The sequence below is a fragment of the Chiloscyllium punctatum genome, chromosome X (genome assembly GCF_047496795.1).
Source record: "Chiloscyllium punctatum isolate Juve2018m chromosome X, sChiPun1.3, whole genome shotgun sequence".
In the NCBI taxonomy this organism is placed as follows: Eukaryota; Metazoa; Chordata; class Chondrichthyes; order Orectolobiformes; family Hemiscylliidae; genus Chiloscyllium; species Chiloscyllium punctatum.
In genome coordinates, this window is record NC_092791.1 from 33,866,661 (window position 1) to 33,884,518 (window position 17,858).

The following is a 17,858-nucleotide window of genomic DNA, read 5'->3' on the forward strand; positions in this document are numbered from 1 at the left end:
AAGTGACAGAGAAAGAGAAAGAGATAAAGAGACAGAGAGAGAGAGAGACACACACAGAGATAAAGTGACAGATAAAGAGACAGAGAGAGAGACACACACACACACAGAGATAATAAGATAAAAAAGACATAGAGAGAAATAAAGGGACATTTGATATCATTTTCTTTTTGGTGTGCGGTTTCTCTTCCCCACCTAACCTTGATTTCCCCCCTACCCACCCCAGCCCCCGACCCTTGGAGGAGACTCTTGCCGGCCCAGCACGGTGGCTGGGTTTTTTTTTCCCCCCAACAAACAAAAATCTATCTCAACTTTGATGTGTTTGCAATATCTGCCTTACATCACGTGTTCGGGCGCAGTAATTGCTGGCTGTGTGCGTCATATATATATATATTTTTCTCTCTCTCTCTCTCTCTCGAGTGTGTGTGTGTTTATCTCTGTGTGGGGTGTCTGTGTGTGTGCCTCTCACTCTCCCCCCCCAAGGTGTGCACACCCCAGAGCCCTTTCCCCTCCCACCCCGCGCCAACACACACTCACTCACACTCACTCACACACACAAACACACACACACACATACAGACAGGGAGAGAGACGGGGAGAGGGGGGGGGGGGCTGTGCTGGACGGGGTATGTACGACAATCTCAGCCCGGGGAGATTTTCCTGGCCGCTTCAGGAGCAGGGTCTGGGGGCGGGGGAGGAGAGAGAGAGAGGAGGGAGGGGGCCGGGGGGGAAAGAGGCGCCCCGAGGATGTACCTCTCCAACTGCGCCGCCTATTACTTACCGGAGTTCCCGCCGTACCTGCCCCCCGCGCAGAGTCCCGCACACCGCCGGGCGGCTTACCCGTTACCCCAGGGAGTGGGGCCCAGAGACCCCGCTCCGTTCACCTACACGTACCCGGCGGTAGAACCGGCGGAGAGTGAGCTCCTCCCCCCTCCTCCTCCTCCTCCGCCCGTCCCCCTCGCCGACTTGCTGCTGGCAGACGGCGCGGGGTACGGTCAGCGGCGCCACCTACTACAACAACAACCACCGCCGCCGCCCCGGTGCAGCCCCGAGCGGGCTCCCCGTGATCTCCACCCGTCGAAAAGCCAACCGTCGGAGGGCTTCTTGGAGGCGGCGTACGGCGTCAGAGGAGGAGGAGGAGGAGGAGGGAGAGGCGGAAATTTCCGCGGTCGACCGCCACTGCTCCTGCACCGGGCGGAGGCGGGAGACCCCGGGCCGGTCCCGGGAGGGAAGGCAGGACCGGAGGCAGAGCCGAGGCAGGCGGTCGGAGCCGACCCCCCGTCCGGACACGCGGGCAATCAGCCGGGAACAGCAGCGGCAGTTCCGCCGGGTCTCACCGCTCTCAATAATTCCAGTAGGTGGACTGTTTTATGTGTGTCTGGGGGTGTGTGTGTGTGACAATTTGTGTGTCTCTGTGTGTGTCTGGGTGTGTGTGTGTGTGTGTGTGAGGGAGCGAGAGAATTAGTGTGTGTGTGTCCGTGTGACAATTTGTGTGTCTCTGTGTGTGTGAGAGAGAATTATTGTGTGTGTGTGTATCTGTGTGGGTGAATTACTGTGTGCATCTGTGTGGGAGAATTTGTGTGTGAGAGAGCGAGCAAGAGAATTAGTGTGACAATTTGTGAGTGTGTGAGTGAGATAATTGCTGCGTGCCTCTGTGTGAGCATTTGTGTGTGCGAGGGAGAGATATAAATTGTGCGTGATAGAGAGTCAGGATTTGTGTAGGAGAGAGTTTGTGTGCTTGCGAGAGAAAGACAGAATTTGTGAGTTTGTGAGACAGACTGAATTTGTGTATGAGAGACTTTGTGTGTGTGAGAAAGACAGAAATTGTGAGAATGTGTTGAGAGAGAATTTGTGTGTGCGTGTGTGTGTGAGAGAGAGACAGAAAGTGTGTGAGAGAGAATTTGTCTGTGGAATAGAGACAGAATTTGTGTGAGAGAAATTTTGTGTGTGTGAGAGAAAAAATTTGTGTGAGAGAATTTGAGTGTGTGTGTGAGAGAGAGAGAATTCGGGGGTAAGAGAGAATTTGTGTGTTTGTGGGAGAGAGACAGAGTTTTTGTCTGAGAAGTTTTGTGTGTGTGAGAGAGAGGGAGCGAGAGAATTAGTGTGTGTGTGTCCGTGTGACAATTTGTGTGTCTCTGTGTGTGTGAGAGAATTATTGTGTGTGTGTCTGTGTGGGTGAATTACTGTGTGCATCTGTGTGAGAGAATTTGTGCGTGAGAGAGCGAGCAAGAGAATTAGTGTGACAATTTGTGAGTGTGTGAGACAGATAATTGCTGCGTGCATCTGTGTGAGAATTTGTGTGCGTGAGAGAGATATAAATTGTGCGTGAGAGAGAATTTGTGTGCGTGAGAGAGAGTCAGAATTTGTGTAGGAGAGAGTTTGTGTGCTTGCGAGAGAAAGACAGAATTTGTGAGTTTGTGAGACAGACAGAATTTGTGTATGAGAGACTTTGTGTGTGAGAGAAAGACAGAAATTGTGAGAATGTGTTGAGAGAGAATTTGTGTGTGTGAGGATTTCTGTGTGAGACAGAGATTTTGTGTGAGAGAGAATTTGTGTGTGTGTGCGTGAGAGAGAGAGAGAGAGAGAGAGACAGAAAGTGTGTGTGAGAGAATTTGTCTGTGGAATAGAGACAGAATTTGTGTGAGAGAAATTTTGTGTGTGTGAGAGAGAAAATTTGTGTGAGAGAATTTGAGTGTGTGTGTGAGAGAGAGAGAATTCGGGGGTAAGAGAAAACTTGTGTGTTTGTGGGAGAGAGACAGAGTTTTTCTCTGAGAAGTTTTGTGTGTGTGAGAGAGGGAGCGAGAGAATTAGTGAGTGTGTCTATGTGACAATTTGTGTGTCTCTGTGTGAGAGAGAATTATTGTGTGTGTCTGTGTGGGTGAATTACTGTGTGCATCTGTGTGAGAGAATTTGTGTGTGAGAGAGCGAGCAAGAGAATTAGTGTGACAATTTGTGAGTGTGTGAGACAGATAATTGCTGCGTGCATCTGTGTGAGAATTTGTGTGTGCGAGGGAGAGATATAAACTGTGCGTGAGAGAGAATTTGTGTGCGTGAGAGAGAGTCAGAATTTGTGTAGGAGAGAGTTTGTGTGCTTGTGAGAGAAAGACAGAATGTGTGAGTTTGTGAGATAGACAGAATTTGTGTATGAGAGACTTTGTGTGTGTGAGAAAGACAGAAATTGTGAGAATGTGTTGAGAGTGAATTTGTGTGTGTGAGGATTTCTGTGTGAGACAGAGATTTTGTGTGAGAGAGAATTTGTGTGTGTGTGCGTGAGAGAGAGAGAGAGAGAGACAGAAAGTGTGTGTGAGAGAATTTGTCTGTGGAATAGAGACAGAATTTGTGTATTAGAAAGTTTGTGTGTGTGAGAGAGAAAATTTGTGTGAGAGAATTTGAGTGTGTGTATGAGAGAGAGAGAATTCGGGTGTGAGGGAGAATTTGTGTGTTTGTGGGAGAGAGACAGAATTTTTGTCTGGGAAGTTTTGTGTGTGTATGAGAGAGAATTTGTGTGTGATAGAGAATTTGAGCGCGTGAGGGAGAAAGAAGTTGGGCGTGAGAGAATTTGTGTGAGAGAGAAAGGCAGAATTTGTGTGTGAGAGAGAGTGAGACAGAATTCGTATGTGAGGGAGAATTTGAGTGTAGTGAGAGAGAGAGACAGAAACTGTTTGAGCGAGAATCTGTATTTGTGGGAGAGAGACAGAACTTGTGTGTGAGAAATTTTGTGTGATTGAGAGAGACAATTTTTTTGTGAGAGAGAATGCGTGTGTGTGAGAGAGCAAGACAGAATTTGTGTGTGTGTGCGAGAGCCGCATAAATTGAGTGAGGGAGTGATAGAATTCGTGTGTGAGGGAGAATTTGCGTGTAGTGTGAGAGAGAAAGACGGAATTTGTGTGTGAGGGAGAATTTGAGAGTAGTGTGTGTGTGTGTGTGTGTGTGTGTGAGAGAGAGAGAGAGACAGAAGCTGAGAGAGAATTTGTGTTTGTGGGAGAGAGACAGAAATTGTGTGTGAGAAATTGAGTGTGTGTGTGTGTGAGATAGAGAGAGGGAGAGAGACACAAGTCGAGTGTGTGAGAGAATTTGTGTGTTTGTGGGAGAGACAGAATTTTTGTGTGAGAAACTTTGTGTGTGAGAGAGAGAATTTGAGTGCGTGTATGAGAATGTGAGAGAGAATTTGTGTTTGTGAGAAAGAGAATTTGCGTGTGAGGAAATTTGTGTGTGTGAGAGAGACAGACAGACATTGTACGTGAGAGAATTTGCGTGTGTGTGTGTGTGTGTGTGAGAGAGAGAGAGAGAGAGAGAGAGACAGGACTTGAGCGGAAGAGAAAATCTGAGTGTGTCTACGAGTGATTGAACTTGCACAAGTGTGACAGAAATAATTTGAGCGTGTGTGAGAGAATTTGCGTGAGGGTGACTGAACTTGTATAAGTGTGGATGAAATAATTTGGGTGCGTGAGAGAGAATCTATATGTAAGAGAGAATTCGTGAGTGTGAGACAGAGAATTCGTGTGTTTCAGAGGACCAGTGAGTGTGAGGAAGAGATTTTTGTATGTGTGTGTGTGTGTGCGAGGGAGAGAGCGATACTGTAAGTGCGTGTGTCTGCCTGGCTGCTTTAACAGCGAATGGAAACCTCTCTCTATTTGCGTTTTCCCCAGGGAAGTTTTATTTGAGGTTTTATAAGCGCCGGATATGTATTTATTGAAGTCGAAAAGTGCAGCTTTGTTATCTCAACTATTTTTATGATGGGATCCAGCCTTTGAGTGGGAGAATGTTATAGCAACAAGATCCGATCCAACTCTCGGCATCGGAGAGTCTGTGAAAATTTTAAAGACTATGAAAACCACATTCACCTTCAATCAGAATGGCTTGTTAAACTGAAACCCTTTCCTCCTCCCTCCCCCACCCTCCCTCTCTCTCTCAGCGAAGTTTAATTGAGCATAAATTGCACCGGGTTTTCACAGAATCCCTCACTGGACCGTTTCCCCGCTGAAAGTGGTTTACACTGTGGAAGAGATTCTGAACACGCATACACATAGACATACACACATAAACACACGCACATACACATAAACACACATACACACACACACATACACACACATACACACATACATACACACACACACACATACACACATACATACACACACATACATACATACACACACACGCACACACACACACATACACACACATACACTCTCTCTCTCTCTCTCTCTCTCGCTCACACAAACCTTTGTTTAAACAAAAACCGACAGACCGCAGAGCAATTATACTTTCAAATATCTACCCGTTAAAATATTGACAAGACCCAAACGGAGTCGTGTGTTTTTGTGGGCGATGTCCACAATATTGAGATATATTTACATGTCTACACAATCCCATTGTCACAGATCTCTGCTGAAAAACCACCGGGGGCACGGGTGGGGGCGGGCTGCACAGTGATTACTTTGAAATATTTAAAAAAAAAGTTAAAATAATCTCCCAAACCAAGTCTGAGTTTTAAAAAATTTAGGGGCGATAGAGCGATAACTTTGAAATATTTTCAGGTACAAAATTCATAGGCACACACACACACACAAACGAATTTTTAAAACTTGGAGATACATTTGAGGTACTTATAAATTAATCACAAAATATACATGCAATCTGTGATCCATAGGGTGGTTACCATGAAATATTTATCTATTAAAATGATCATTATGGACACAGATTTGTGCTTCATAAGTCTGGACTATTTATGCAGAGATATGTACACGTTAAAATAAGCCGCACGACATAGATCTGGGTGGATCTGCAGAGCTGTAGAACACGCTATATTGAAATGATTACAGCAGACAGACTCACAAATCGCTGCTATAAAAAAAATACTGGGGGTGTGGGGGTGGGCGGAATCTGTGCAACGTGATGTTTGCATGTTAAAACTATCCCTACAGGCCGAAATACACAGGCACAAATTTGAGTTTTAAAAATACGGGATCTGTGCCGTGATTACTTTGAAATGTTTGCCTGGTTAAATTGAACACGACTCTGTGTTTAGGACTGGTGCGACTTCAGAGTTTTGGAAACAGCTCGGGTGTTATAATGATCACGAGAGGCAGACGCACAACCCTATCCCTCAGAGAGTCTGATTTAAAATGTTCCCCTTAAAATAATCGAGGCGGACACAAATCTATTTTAACAAAAAAGAGGCCAGAACCGAAGATCTATACAGAGATTACGGTCAGATATGCACGTTTTAAAATAATTACGCAGACATAATTTTAAATACCTGGGGACTTATAGAGTGATTACTTTGAGATTTTTCATGCTAAAATAATCGCTAGTAAATCAGTATTTTTGAAACCTGTGGGGGATTTACACAGTGATTATTTAGAAACATTTACCTCTCGACTCAAAACTGCGTTTGAAAACAAAAACCCGGGGATCCATACAGAGTATACTTTGAAATATTTAAATGTTGAAACGATCACACAGACACACGCACCGTAAACTCGAGTTCTTAAAAAAACCTGGCGAGAGTGTGTACAGCAGCCACTTTGAAGTGTTTACGTGGACAGTCAGAGAGATGTACAGTATGGAAACAGACCCTTCGGTCCAACCCGTCCATGCTGACCCAGATATCCCAACCCAATCTAGTCCCCACCTGCCAGCAACCGGCCCATATCCCTCCAAACCCTCCCGATTGACATACCCATCCAAATGCCTTTTAATTGTACCGGCCCCCACCACTTCCTCTGGCAGCTCATTCCATACACGTACCACCCTCTGCGTGAAAAAGTTGCCCCTTAGGTCTCTTTTATATCCTTCCCCTCTCACCCCAAACCTATGCCCCTCTAGTTTTGGACTCCCCCCACTCCAGGGGGGGGAAAGACCTTGTCTATTTACCCTCTCCATGCCCCTTATGATTTTATAAACCTCTATAAGGTCACCCCTCAGCCTCCGATGCTCCACGGAAAACAGCCCCAGCCTGTTCAGCCTCTCCCTGTAGCTCAACCCGGTAACATCCTTGTAAATATTTTTTTGAATCCTTTCAAGTTTCACAACATCTTTCCCATTACAGAGAGACCAGACATGAGCACAGTATTCCACATGTGACCTAACCCCTGCCCCCTACAGCGTGTAAAAAAAATGATCGCACTGACATAGACCCCCACGCAGACTTGTGTTTTAAACGTTTTGGGGGAGGGGGTATTTGTGCAAAAATTACTTTGAAATATTTCCAAGTTAACATCATCTCCATGGACAAAAGTCAACGTTTAAAAATGTGGAAAATCTGAACCGATATTACTTTGAGATGTTTACATGCCAAAATAATCACGCGCACACACACACACATACACACATACCCCCCCACACACACACAAATGCCCCCCCCCACACACACATACACACATACCCTCCACACACACACACTCACACACACATACCCTCCACACACACACACATACCCTCCACACACACACACTCACACACACATACCCTCCACACACACACACTCACACACACATACCCTCCACACACACACACACATACCCTCCACACACACACACACTCACACACACATACCCTCCACACACACACACACACACACACACACACACAACGTCCCCACACACACTCACACACACAATTACACAAACCTGTATTTTATAAACATGGACAGTTTCTGCAGCGATCACTTTGAGACATTTACATGATAAAAATGATCACACACCCTCACACACACACTCACATGTATTTTATAAACATGGGGAATTTCTACAGGTATTACTTTGAGATGTCTACATGTTAAAATTATCACACACACAAACCTGTATTTTATAAACATGGGGAATTCCTACAGAGATTACTTTGAGATGTTTCCATGTTAAAATTATCACATACACATGCACACACACAAACCTGTATTTTATAACCCTGAAGAATTTCTAGAGATTACTTTGAGATATTTTCATGCCAAAATAATCACACACACACACACAAACCTGTATTTTATAAACATGGGGAATTTCTACAGAGATTACTTTGATTCATTTACATGTTAAAATTATCACATACACATGCGCACACACAAACCTATATTTTATAACCCTGGAGAATTTCTAGAGATTACTCTGAGATATTTTCATGCCAAAATAATCACACACACACACACACACAAACCTGTATTTTATAAACATGGGGAATTTCTACAGAGGTAACTTTGATTCATTTACATGTTAAGATTATCACAGACACACACAAACCTGTATTTTACAAACATGGGGAATTTCTACAGAGGTAACTTTGATTCATTTACATGTTAAAATTATCACACACACACACAAACCTGTATTTTACAAACATGGTTAGTTTTGCCGAGGTAACTTTGGGATATACACATGTTAAAATTATGACATACGCACACAAACCCCGTGTCTTTTTTTTTAAAAAAAACGACTGGAAAATTAATACTTTGGGGATATTTACACGGTAAAATAGTCTTGCCGAATGGTTTTGGTTTTACGCGTCAAAATGATCAACACATCCAAACAATCGGTTCTGGGTGTTAACCAGAGGAGCCGACTCGGAAACCTTTGGTTTATTGTATGTTTTAGTTTTGGTTGATATGTCATAATCCCCATCCCTTTTTCCTTGTTGTTGTCAAAACAAAAACCCCACAGGCGGACCCCGGGCCAGGAAGAAAAGATGTCCTTACAGCAAGTTTCAAATCCGCGAGCTGGAGAGGGAGTTTTTTTTCAATGTTTACATCAACAGGGAGAAGAGAGTGCAGCTCTCCCGGATGCTGAACCTCAGCGATCGCCAAGTTAAAATCTGGTTTCAGAACCGGCGCATGAAAGAGAAGAAACTGAACAGGGATCGACTGCAATATTTCTCCGGAAACCCGCTTCTGTGAAATTTAGTACTGGCAAGACCTTCTACATGGACATAGGCGTGCGTGTGTGTAAACACAGGGAGGGGGAAGAGACGAAATATCGCAGATAAGTGCAACTGTGAGAGAGAGAGAGAGAGAGAGGGAGGGAAAGTGAAAATGGATTCCTCTTCTATCTCAACCACATAACACACACACACACACACAAAATGAACCAGGTCAGGCGGGGTGGGGAAAGGGGGTATTTGACTGGGCTTACACACACACACACACACACACACACACACACACTTAAATACACACATACAGACACAGACTCTCTTAAATACAGACACACACACACACACATAGACACACACATACAGACACATAGAGTCTCTTAGATACAGACACACACAGAGACACACACACTTAGACACACGTACATACCGCACGTAGAGTCTCTTAGATACAGACACACACTTAGACACAAGAACATGCAGACACGTAAAGCCCCTGAGATACAGACACACACTTAGACACACCACATGCACACAGGCACACACACCCAGGCGCATGTACACACATACAGGTGCTCGCACACGCTTAAATACACACATACAGACACATAGTCTCTCTTAAATACAGACACACGCAGACAGACACACACTGAGACACACACAAAGAGACACATAAACTCTCTTAAATACAGACACACACAGAGACACACACAAAGGGACACATAGACTCTCTTAAATACAGACACACGCAGACAGACACACACTTAGACACACACAAAGAGACACATAGACTCTCTTAAATACAGACACACACACATTGAGACACACCACGTGCACACAGCCATACACACTCAGGAACATGTACACACATACAGGCGCGGTCTCACACACTTGAACACACGTACAGACAGACACATAGACTCTCGTGATACAGACGCGCACACACAGAGACGCACTTAGATTCTCTTAGGTACAGACACATGCACACAGGCACACATACTCAGCCGCATGCACAAACACACATACTGCTACATGCACACAGGCATACAGACTCACACTCAGACATATGCCCACTCGCTTGGGCACACACATACTCACTCAGGCCCACACACATACAGACACGTACACTCTCTCGGATACACGCACACACACACACACACACACTTAGACAGACACACTCACGTAGACACGCACCCACACAACCACATGCTACTTACTCCAGCTCCCAGCGCCCCTCTCCCCGCCGCTCATTCCCCCCCCCCCCCCCCCCCCCGCACCTTTTTACCGCTTCATCGGATCTGCCGTCATGTTCAGTTTATTTCTGATGGACAGGAGGTGCCACTCAGAGTGACTCCTTCCCGCTGTAACTCAGAATGGAAATTAATTAATTAATGAATTAATTGTGACGAGAATCGGAACGGACCGCTTTAATAGCTTTCAACTGTTCTGGTATATCTCCGTTTAGCTATTTGTGTGAGTGTCTGTGTGTGGATGTTGTGTGTGTGCGTGTGTGTATGTGTGTGAGTGCACATGTCTGTGTCTGTGTGTGGATGTTGTGTGTGCGTGTGTGTATGTGTGTGGGTGCACATGTCTGTGTGTGGATGTTGTGTGTGTGCGTGTGTGTATGTGGGTGGGTGCACATGTCTGTGGATGTGTGTGCGTGTGTGTATGTGTGTGAGTGCACATGTCTGTGTCTGTGTGTGGATGTTGTGTGTGCGTGTGTGTATGTGTGTGGGTGCACATGTCTGTGTCTGTGTGTGGATGTTGTGTGTGTGTGTATGTGTGTGGGTGCACATGTCTGTGGCTGTGTGTGTGCGTTGTGCGTGTGTGTATGTGTGTAAGTGCACATGTCTGTGTCTGTGTGTGGATGTTTTGTGTGCGTGTGTGTATGTGTGTGGGTGCACATGTCTGTGTCTGTGTGTGTGCGTGTGTGTATGTGTGTGGGTGCACATGTCTGTGTCTGTGTGTGTGCGTGTGTGTATGTGTGTGGGTGCACGTCTGTGTCTGTGTGTGGATGTTGTGTGTGCGTGTGTGTATGTGTGTGAGTGCACATGTCTGTGGCTGTGTGTGGACACCTGTGTGCGCCTATGTGTGAGTGTATGTATCTGAGTGATTCTGTGCAAACCCACCTCTGGGTGGGCATTTTAATTAGCACTGGTCAGTGCAAGTCCCGACGTTTGTGTCAGTGTGTACATATGTACATTTGTGTGTGTGTATGTTGACATGTGTGCATCTGAGTGTGGGTGTGACTGCGTATGTGTATCATTTGTGTGCATCTGTGTTAGTGTGTGTCTCGGTGTGTGCATGTTTGTGTGTGTGTACATGTGACTGAATGTAAGTTTGGCTGTGTGTTTGACCATGTCTATATGTGTGTCTACACATTTGTGTTCACTTGTTTTGGTAAAAGTGTGTGTGTCTGTGTGTCTATGTGTGTGTGTGTGTGTGTGTGTCTATGTGAGTGTGTGTGTGCCTGTGTGTGCGTATGTATGAGAGTGTGAGTGTGTGTGTGTGTGTCTGTGTGAGAGTGTGTGTGTATGTATGAGTGTGTGTGTGTCTGTGTGTCTATGTATATGTGAGTGTGTGTATGTGTGTGAGTGTGTGTGTCTATGTGACTGTGTGTGTATATGTGTGTGAGAGTGTGTGTCTGTGTGAGAGTGTATGTGTGTGTGTGTGTCTGTCTGTCTGTCTGTCTGTTATGTATTTGTTTTTGACTATTGTGTTCCAGCCACTAATAAGTTGCTTAAAAGGACCTCTGTTCTGTCTCTAGCACACAGAACAAAAAAAAACGCTTCCATGCTGAATTTTAATGTGAGTCTGCAGTTTACATTACATTATCAAATAAACTACTGTGAAATACTGTAAGGGCGACTTTCATTTGAGAACTGTGACTGTTCACTTTTAAAAAAAAACTCTGTTTTTGTTTATTTCCTGAATTAACAGGCATCTGAGGGACACCCTCTCTTTCTCGTGGTCACAATGAGAGAGAGAGAGAGAAAGAGAGAGAAAGGAGATAATTTTAATTTTATCAAGAGCTGTGTGAATAGTGAAACACACCAAACCACATGAAACAGCAAATAGCTCACTCCAGACACTAGGAAGTGGGGAGGTGGGGGGGAGGGGGGAGGGGAACAACAACAAAAAAAAGTGGTGAGGTTTGCTTTTTGTCTGAACAATTTTATCTGTGTTTGTGTTTGTGGAGTGAGTGTGGTTTAGATGGGTGTGTGTGTGTGTGTGAGAGAGAGTGTGTGTGCATGGAGTGAGTGTGGTTCAGATAGGTATGTTCATTCAGGTGTGTGATTCACATAGGTGTGCACACAGTTCAGGTAGGTTTGTGTGAGTGTGAGTGTTTTATCTAGGCATGTGTGTTGTTAGGTGTGTATGTTTGCATGTGTTTCATATAGGTGTGTGTTTGTGTGAGTGTGGTTCATCTAGGTGTGTGTGTACATTGTTTAGATTGGTGTGTGTTTGCATGTAGGGTGTGTGGCTCATGGAGGTGTGTGTTGGTGAGTGTGGTTCATAGGGATGTGTATGTGTTTCAGATAGGTGTGTGTTTGTGAGTGTGCAAGTGGAGTTCATATGGGTATGCGTGTCATTCTGGTAGATGTGTGAGTGTGTTTGTGCTACAGATAGGTGTTTGTAGGGCATGTATGTGTGTGTCGGTGGTGTAGACAGGGATGTCTGTGTGTGCGCGTGTGTGTGTGTGTGTGTGTGTGTGTGGTTCGCATTGGTGTGTCGAAGTGTAAGTTGTTTCATTAATGTGTTGTTTCCCTATGTTCGTATGTGTGTGTTTATGTGTATGTCTGTGTATGTGCATGTGTGCATGTGCGTGTGTGTCGGTGTGTGCGTTTGTGTTCATGCTGGTGTGTGTGTGTCGGTGTATGCGTGTTTGTGTGCATGTGTGTCAGTGTGTGTGTCAGTGCATGAGTGTTTGTGTGCATGTGTGTCGGTGTGTGTCAGTGCGTGCGTGTTTGTGTGCATGTGTGTCGGTGTGTGCGTGTTTGTGTGCATGTGTGTCGGTGTGTGTCGGTGCATGCATGTTTGTGTGTATGTGTGTCGGTGTGTGTGTCAGTGTGTGTGTGTTTGTGTGCATGTGTGTCGGTATGTGCGTGTTTGTGTGCATGTGTGTCAGTGTGTGCGTGTTTGCGTGCATGAGTGTCGGTGTGTGTCAGTGCGTGCGTGTTTGTGTGCATGTGTGTCGGTGTGTGCGTGTTTGTGTGCATGTGTGTCGGTGTGTGTCGGTGCATGCATGTTTGTGTGTGTGTGTGTTTGTGTGTATGTGTGTCGGTGTGTGTGTTTGTGTGTATGTGTGTCAGTGTGTGCGTGTTTGTGTGTATGTGTGTGTGTGTTTGTGCGCATGTGTGTGTGTGTTTGTGTGCATGTGTGTGTGTGTGTTTGTGTGTATGTGTGTGTGTGCGTGTTTGTGTGCATGTGTGTGTGTGTAAGAGTGTCTGAGTGTATGTGTGCGTCTGTCTATGAGGGAGCTGAGGTGGGTGCAGGAGGTAGGTTGAAAAATTGTGTCTTTCGAGGAACCTGTTCAGTCTAGATGACATTATAAAGTTTTGGGGTTGGGGGAGAAATAATTAAATTGGTTTCCTTTTTTCCTCCTAAACCTCTCTCTCTCTCTCTCTCTCCGAACTGAATGTTAGCATGGCAACTCTGCTTGTTCCACACAATCAGCTAAAGAAACACATTCTGTCCTCCCCCTGAGCCATCCTTATATTACTGGCCACGCGTTTCATTCACTTTATTGCTCTGTCTGAGACAGTAGAGCCGCTCCCTGAGAAAGTAAGGACAAGTTCAATTGTCACTCTCCTCCCCCAGTGTCTGTGATGGAGGGGAGGTGGGGAAGGGACAAGGGGGGGCATTGGGTCGATGGGGCTTATTCCAATAAAACTGGGACATCTATTTACATGGACCTTTTGCAACAGGTGGAACTTTGTGAATAAGAAAGAAAGACCTTTATTTCTGTGGAAAGGAATGTTCATGCCTGCACGCCCCTCTGCCCCATGTCTCTCAGTGCTTATGTGTGTGTGTGTGTCTCTCAGGTCTGTGTATGTGTGTTTATGTGTGTGCGCGTTTAAGTGTGTGTCTATTTCAGTGTAGCTCTGTTTGTGTGTGTCTCTGTGTGTCTGTGTACCCCAATCTCTCTCTCTCTCTCTCCCTCTCTTTGTGCATGTGTGTCTTGCTGTAGCCACATTTATTGAGGTCTCTATGTCTTTCTCAATCTCACTGTCTCGGTGTCTCAGTATAGCAGTGGTTTTGTTTATCTCTATGTCTTTCCTTCTTCTCTATGTATTCCTCACAGTCTCCCTCTCTTTCTTCGTGTGTGTGTGTGTTTTGGTGTAGCTCTTTTTGAGTGTCTCTTTCTCTCTCTCTCTCTCTCTTTGCCTTTCTCAATTTCTCTCTCTGTCTCAGTGTAGTTGTGGTTGTGTCTGTCTCCATGTTGTTCTCTTCTCTATGTATTCCTCAGTGTCTGTGTGTGTGTGTGTGTCTTGGTGTAGCTGTGTTTGTGTGTGTCTCTATGTCTCTCTCTCTTTCTCTGTGTATGTGTCCCCCTTGGTGTAGCTGTGTTTGTGTGTGTCTCTATGTCTCTCTCTCTTTCTCTGTGTATGTGTGCCTCTTGGTGTAGCTGTGTTTGTGTGTGTCTCTATGTCTCTCTCTCTTTCTCTGTGTACGTGTGCCTCTTGGTGTAGCTGTGTTTGTGTGTGTCTCTATGTCTCTCTCTCTTTCTCTGTGTATGTGTGCCTCTTGGTGTAGCTGTGTTTGTGTGTGTCTCTATGTCGCTGTCTCTCTCTGCCTTTATTGATCTGTCTCTCTCTCTTTGTCTCAGTGTAGCTGTGTTTGTGTATGTTGCTATGTGTGTTTTGATGTAGCTGTGTTTGTGTCTCTCTCTATGTCTCTCTGACTCTATGTTTTTCATCTCTCTCTCTCTCTCTCTGTGTGTCTCAGTATAGCTGTGGGTTTGTCTGTCTCTATGGTTTTCTGTCTTCTCTATGTATTTCTGCAATGCCAGATTATGGTCCAACAGATTGATTTGGAAGCACTAGCTTTCGGAGTGCCACTCCTCCATCAGGTGGTTGTGGAGTTTAAGATCGTAACAACAACACATTCTGTGTGTGTGTGTGTGTGTGTGTGTGTGTGTGCCTCAGCGGAGTTGTGTTTGTGTGTGTCTCCATGTCCTTCTCTCATACATATTTTTCAACCTCTCTCTGTTTCAGTGTAGCTGTGTTTGTGTCTGTCTTCATGTCTCTCTCTCTCTCTCTCTCTCTCTCTCTCATTCATATTTCTCAATCCATCTGCATGAGTGTTTCTGTATGTCTATGTGTGTGTGTGGCTCTCTCTCTTTCTGTGTATGATGTGGTGGAGCCAGTTTTGGACTGGGATAGACAAACCGAAAAATCACACAGGTTACAGTCCAATAGGTTTGTTCGGAAGCACTAGCTTTCAGAGCGCTGTTCCTTCAAAGCTGTGGAGCAGGATCATAAGATACAGAATTTATAGCAAAAGATTTCACTGTCATGGAACTAGATTGAACGAACCTAGATTGCTGTTAAATCTTTCATCTTTTTCAATGGGTTGCAGGTTTAGGTTCGTTAATGTGTAAATCCCAGAACTTCTTTTTAATCACATTCTCTTTCTGTGTAACTCAGTCGCTGTCTCTTTCTGCATTGTTTCTCTGTGTAGCTGTGTTGTCTCTCTCCCTCACTCTGAGTACTCCTCAATCTCTGTGTCTCCGTGTAGCTGTGTTTCTGCATATGTCATTATGTCTCTGTCTCTTTCTGTGTGTCTCAACCTCTCTCTGTCTCTGCATGCGTGTCTCAATGTAGTGGTGTTTATGTGTTTCCTGTGCCCAGTCTCTGTGTGTGGGTCTGTGCATGTGTCAGTGTCCCTATCTGCATTTGTGTGTGTCTCTGTAAGTATGTGCTTTCAAACCCTCTCTCTATTTTTATGTGTGCCTGTGTGTGTGTCTTGGGTATATGTATACCTGGTTTTTAGTTTGTCCCTCTCAATGTATGTATATTTGCATTTATGTCAGTAACCCACATGTCTGTGTGTGTGCCTCTCTATCTCTCTGTCTCCCCCCCCGGCCTTGTATGCATGTGTTTGTGCCTGCGTGTTCGTGAGTCTGTTTGACAGTTTGTATGCGTATTTGTGTCTAGCTGTTAGTGGTTCGCCTCTGTAAAGATGAGTATGTTTATGCAAATTTCCAACAAGTGCGTGTGTGTGTATGTTTATGCATGTACCTCTCTGCTTTCATGTGTTTGTGTGTGCACCTGGGTCTCTCGCTCTCTCTCTCTGTCTGACAGTGCGTCTCTGTTTGAGAAAGTGTGTGTGTCTGTGTGTGTGTGTGTCTGTCTCTCTGTCTGACAGTGCGTCACTGTTTGAGAAAGTGTGTGTGTCTGTCTCTCTGTCTGACAGTGTGTCTCTATTTGAGAAAGTATGTGTGTCTCTGTGTGTGTGTGTTTCTGTATCTCTGTCTGACAGTGTGTCTCTGTTTGAGAAAGTGTGTGTGTCTGTGTGTGTGTGTGTTTCTGTATCTCTGTCTAACAGTGTGTCTCTGAGAAAGTGTGTGTGTGTCTCTGTGTGTGTGTGTCTGTCTCTCTGTCTGACAGTGTGTCGATGTTTGAGAAAGTGTGTGTGTCTCTGTGTGTGTCTGTCTCTCTGTCTGACAGTGTGTCTCTGTTTGAGAAAGTGTGTGTGTGTCTCTGTGTGTGTGTGTCTGTCTCTCTGTCTGACAGTGTGTCTCTATTTGAGAAAGTGTGTGTGTCTGTGTGTGTATGTCTGTATCTCTGTCTGACAGTGTGTCGATGTTTGAGAAAGTGTGTGTGTCTCTGTGTGTTTCTGTATCTCTGTCTGACAGTGTGTCGATGTTTGAGAAAGTGTGTGTGTGTCTGTGTGTGTGATATTATTGCTGGACTGTTAATCTAGAAACCTAGGTAATGTTGTGGGGCCCGGGTTTGAATCATGCCATGGCAGAAGGTGGAATTTGAATTCAGTGAAAGTCTGGAACGAAGAGTCTGATGATGATTGTAAATTCATAGTCGATTGTTGGAAAAACCCATCTGGTTCACTAATGTCCTTCAGGAAAGGAAAAGACCATTCATACCAGGTCTGGCCTAGATGTGACTCCAGACCCACAGCAATGGGGTTGACTCTTAACTGGCCTCTGCGCAATCAGGGAGGGGTAATAAATGCTGGTCTAGCTAGCGACATCTTCATCTCATGCCAATCCCACCCTAACCTGCACGTTCCTGGGCACTACGGGACAATTTAGCACGGCCAATCCACCCTAACCTGCACGTCCCTGGGCACTACGGGGACAATTTAGCACGGCCAATCCCACCCAAACCTGCACGTCCCTGGGCACTACGGGGACAATTTAGCACGGCCAATCCCACCCTAACCTGCACGTCCCTGGGCACTACGGGGACAATTTAGCACGGCCAATCCACCCTAACCTGTACATCCTGGGCACTACGGGACAATTTGGCACGGCCAATCCACCCTAACCTGCACATCCCTGGGCACTACGGGGACAATTTAGCACGGCCAATCCCCACCGTAACCTGCACATCCCTGGGCACTACGGGGACAATTTAGCACGGCCAATCCCACGCTAACCTGCACATCCCTGGGCATTATGGGACAATTTAGCACGGCCAATCCACCCTAACCTGCACGTCCCTGGGCACTACGGGGACAATTTAGCACGGCCAATCCCCACCCTAACCTGCACATCCCTGGGCACTATGGGACAATTTAGCACGGCCAATCCCACCCTAACCTGTACATCCCTGGGCACTACGGGGACAATTTAGCACGGCCAATCCCACCCTAACCTGCACATCCCTGGGCACTATGGGACAAGTTAGCACGGCCAATCCACCCTAACCTGCACATCCCTGAGCACGACGGGACAATTTTGCACGGCCAATCCCACCCTAACCTGCACATCCCTGGGCACTACGGGACAATTTAGCACGGCCAATCCC

General features: G+C 45.6%; 1 protein-coding gene across 1 annotated transcript; it reads left to right on the top strand.

Annotated features, from left to right (window-relative positions):
- Positions 1-700: 700 nt before the first annotated feature.
- Positions 701-10,132, top strand: LOC140471251 (uncharacterized). The gene is made up of 2 exons (XM_072567210.1): positions 701-1,351; positions 8,658-10,132. The coding sequence occupies exons 1-2, from the start codon at positions 745-747 to the stop codon at positions 8,888-8,890; spliced, it is 840 nt and encodes a 279-aa protein (XP_072423311.1). The 5' UTR covers positions 701-744; the 3' UTR covers positions 8,891-10,132.
- The last annotated feature ends 7,726 nt before the right edge of the window (positions 10,133-17,858 follow it).

Coding starts and splice junctions, on each gene's coding strand:
- LOC140471251 (XM_072567210.1), top strand. CDS start 745: ATGTACCTCTCCAACTGCGCCGCCTATTACTTACCGGAGTTCCCGCCG. Junction 1,352..8,657: donor CACCGCTCTCAATAATTCCA/GTAGGTGGACTG, acceptor AAAACCCCACAG/GCGGACCCCGGGCCAGGAAG.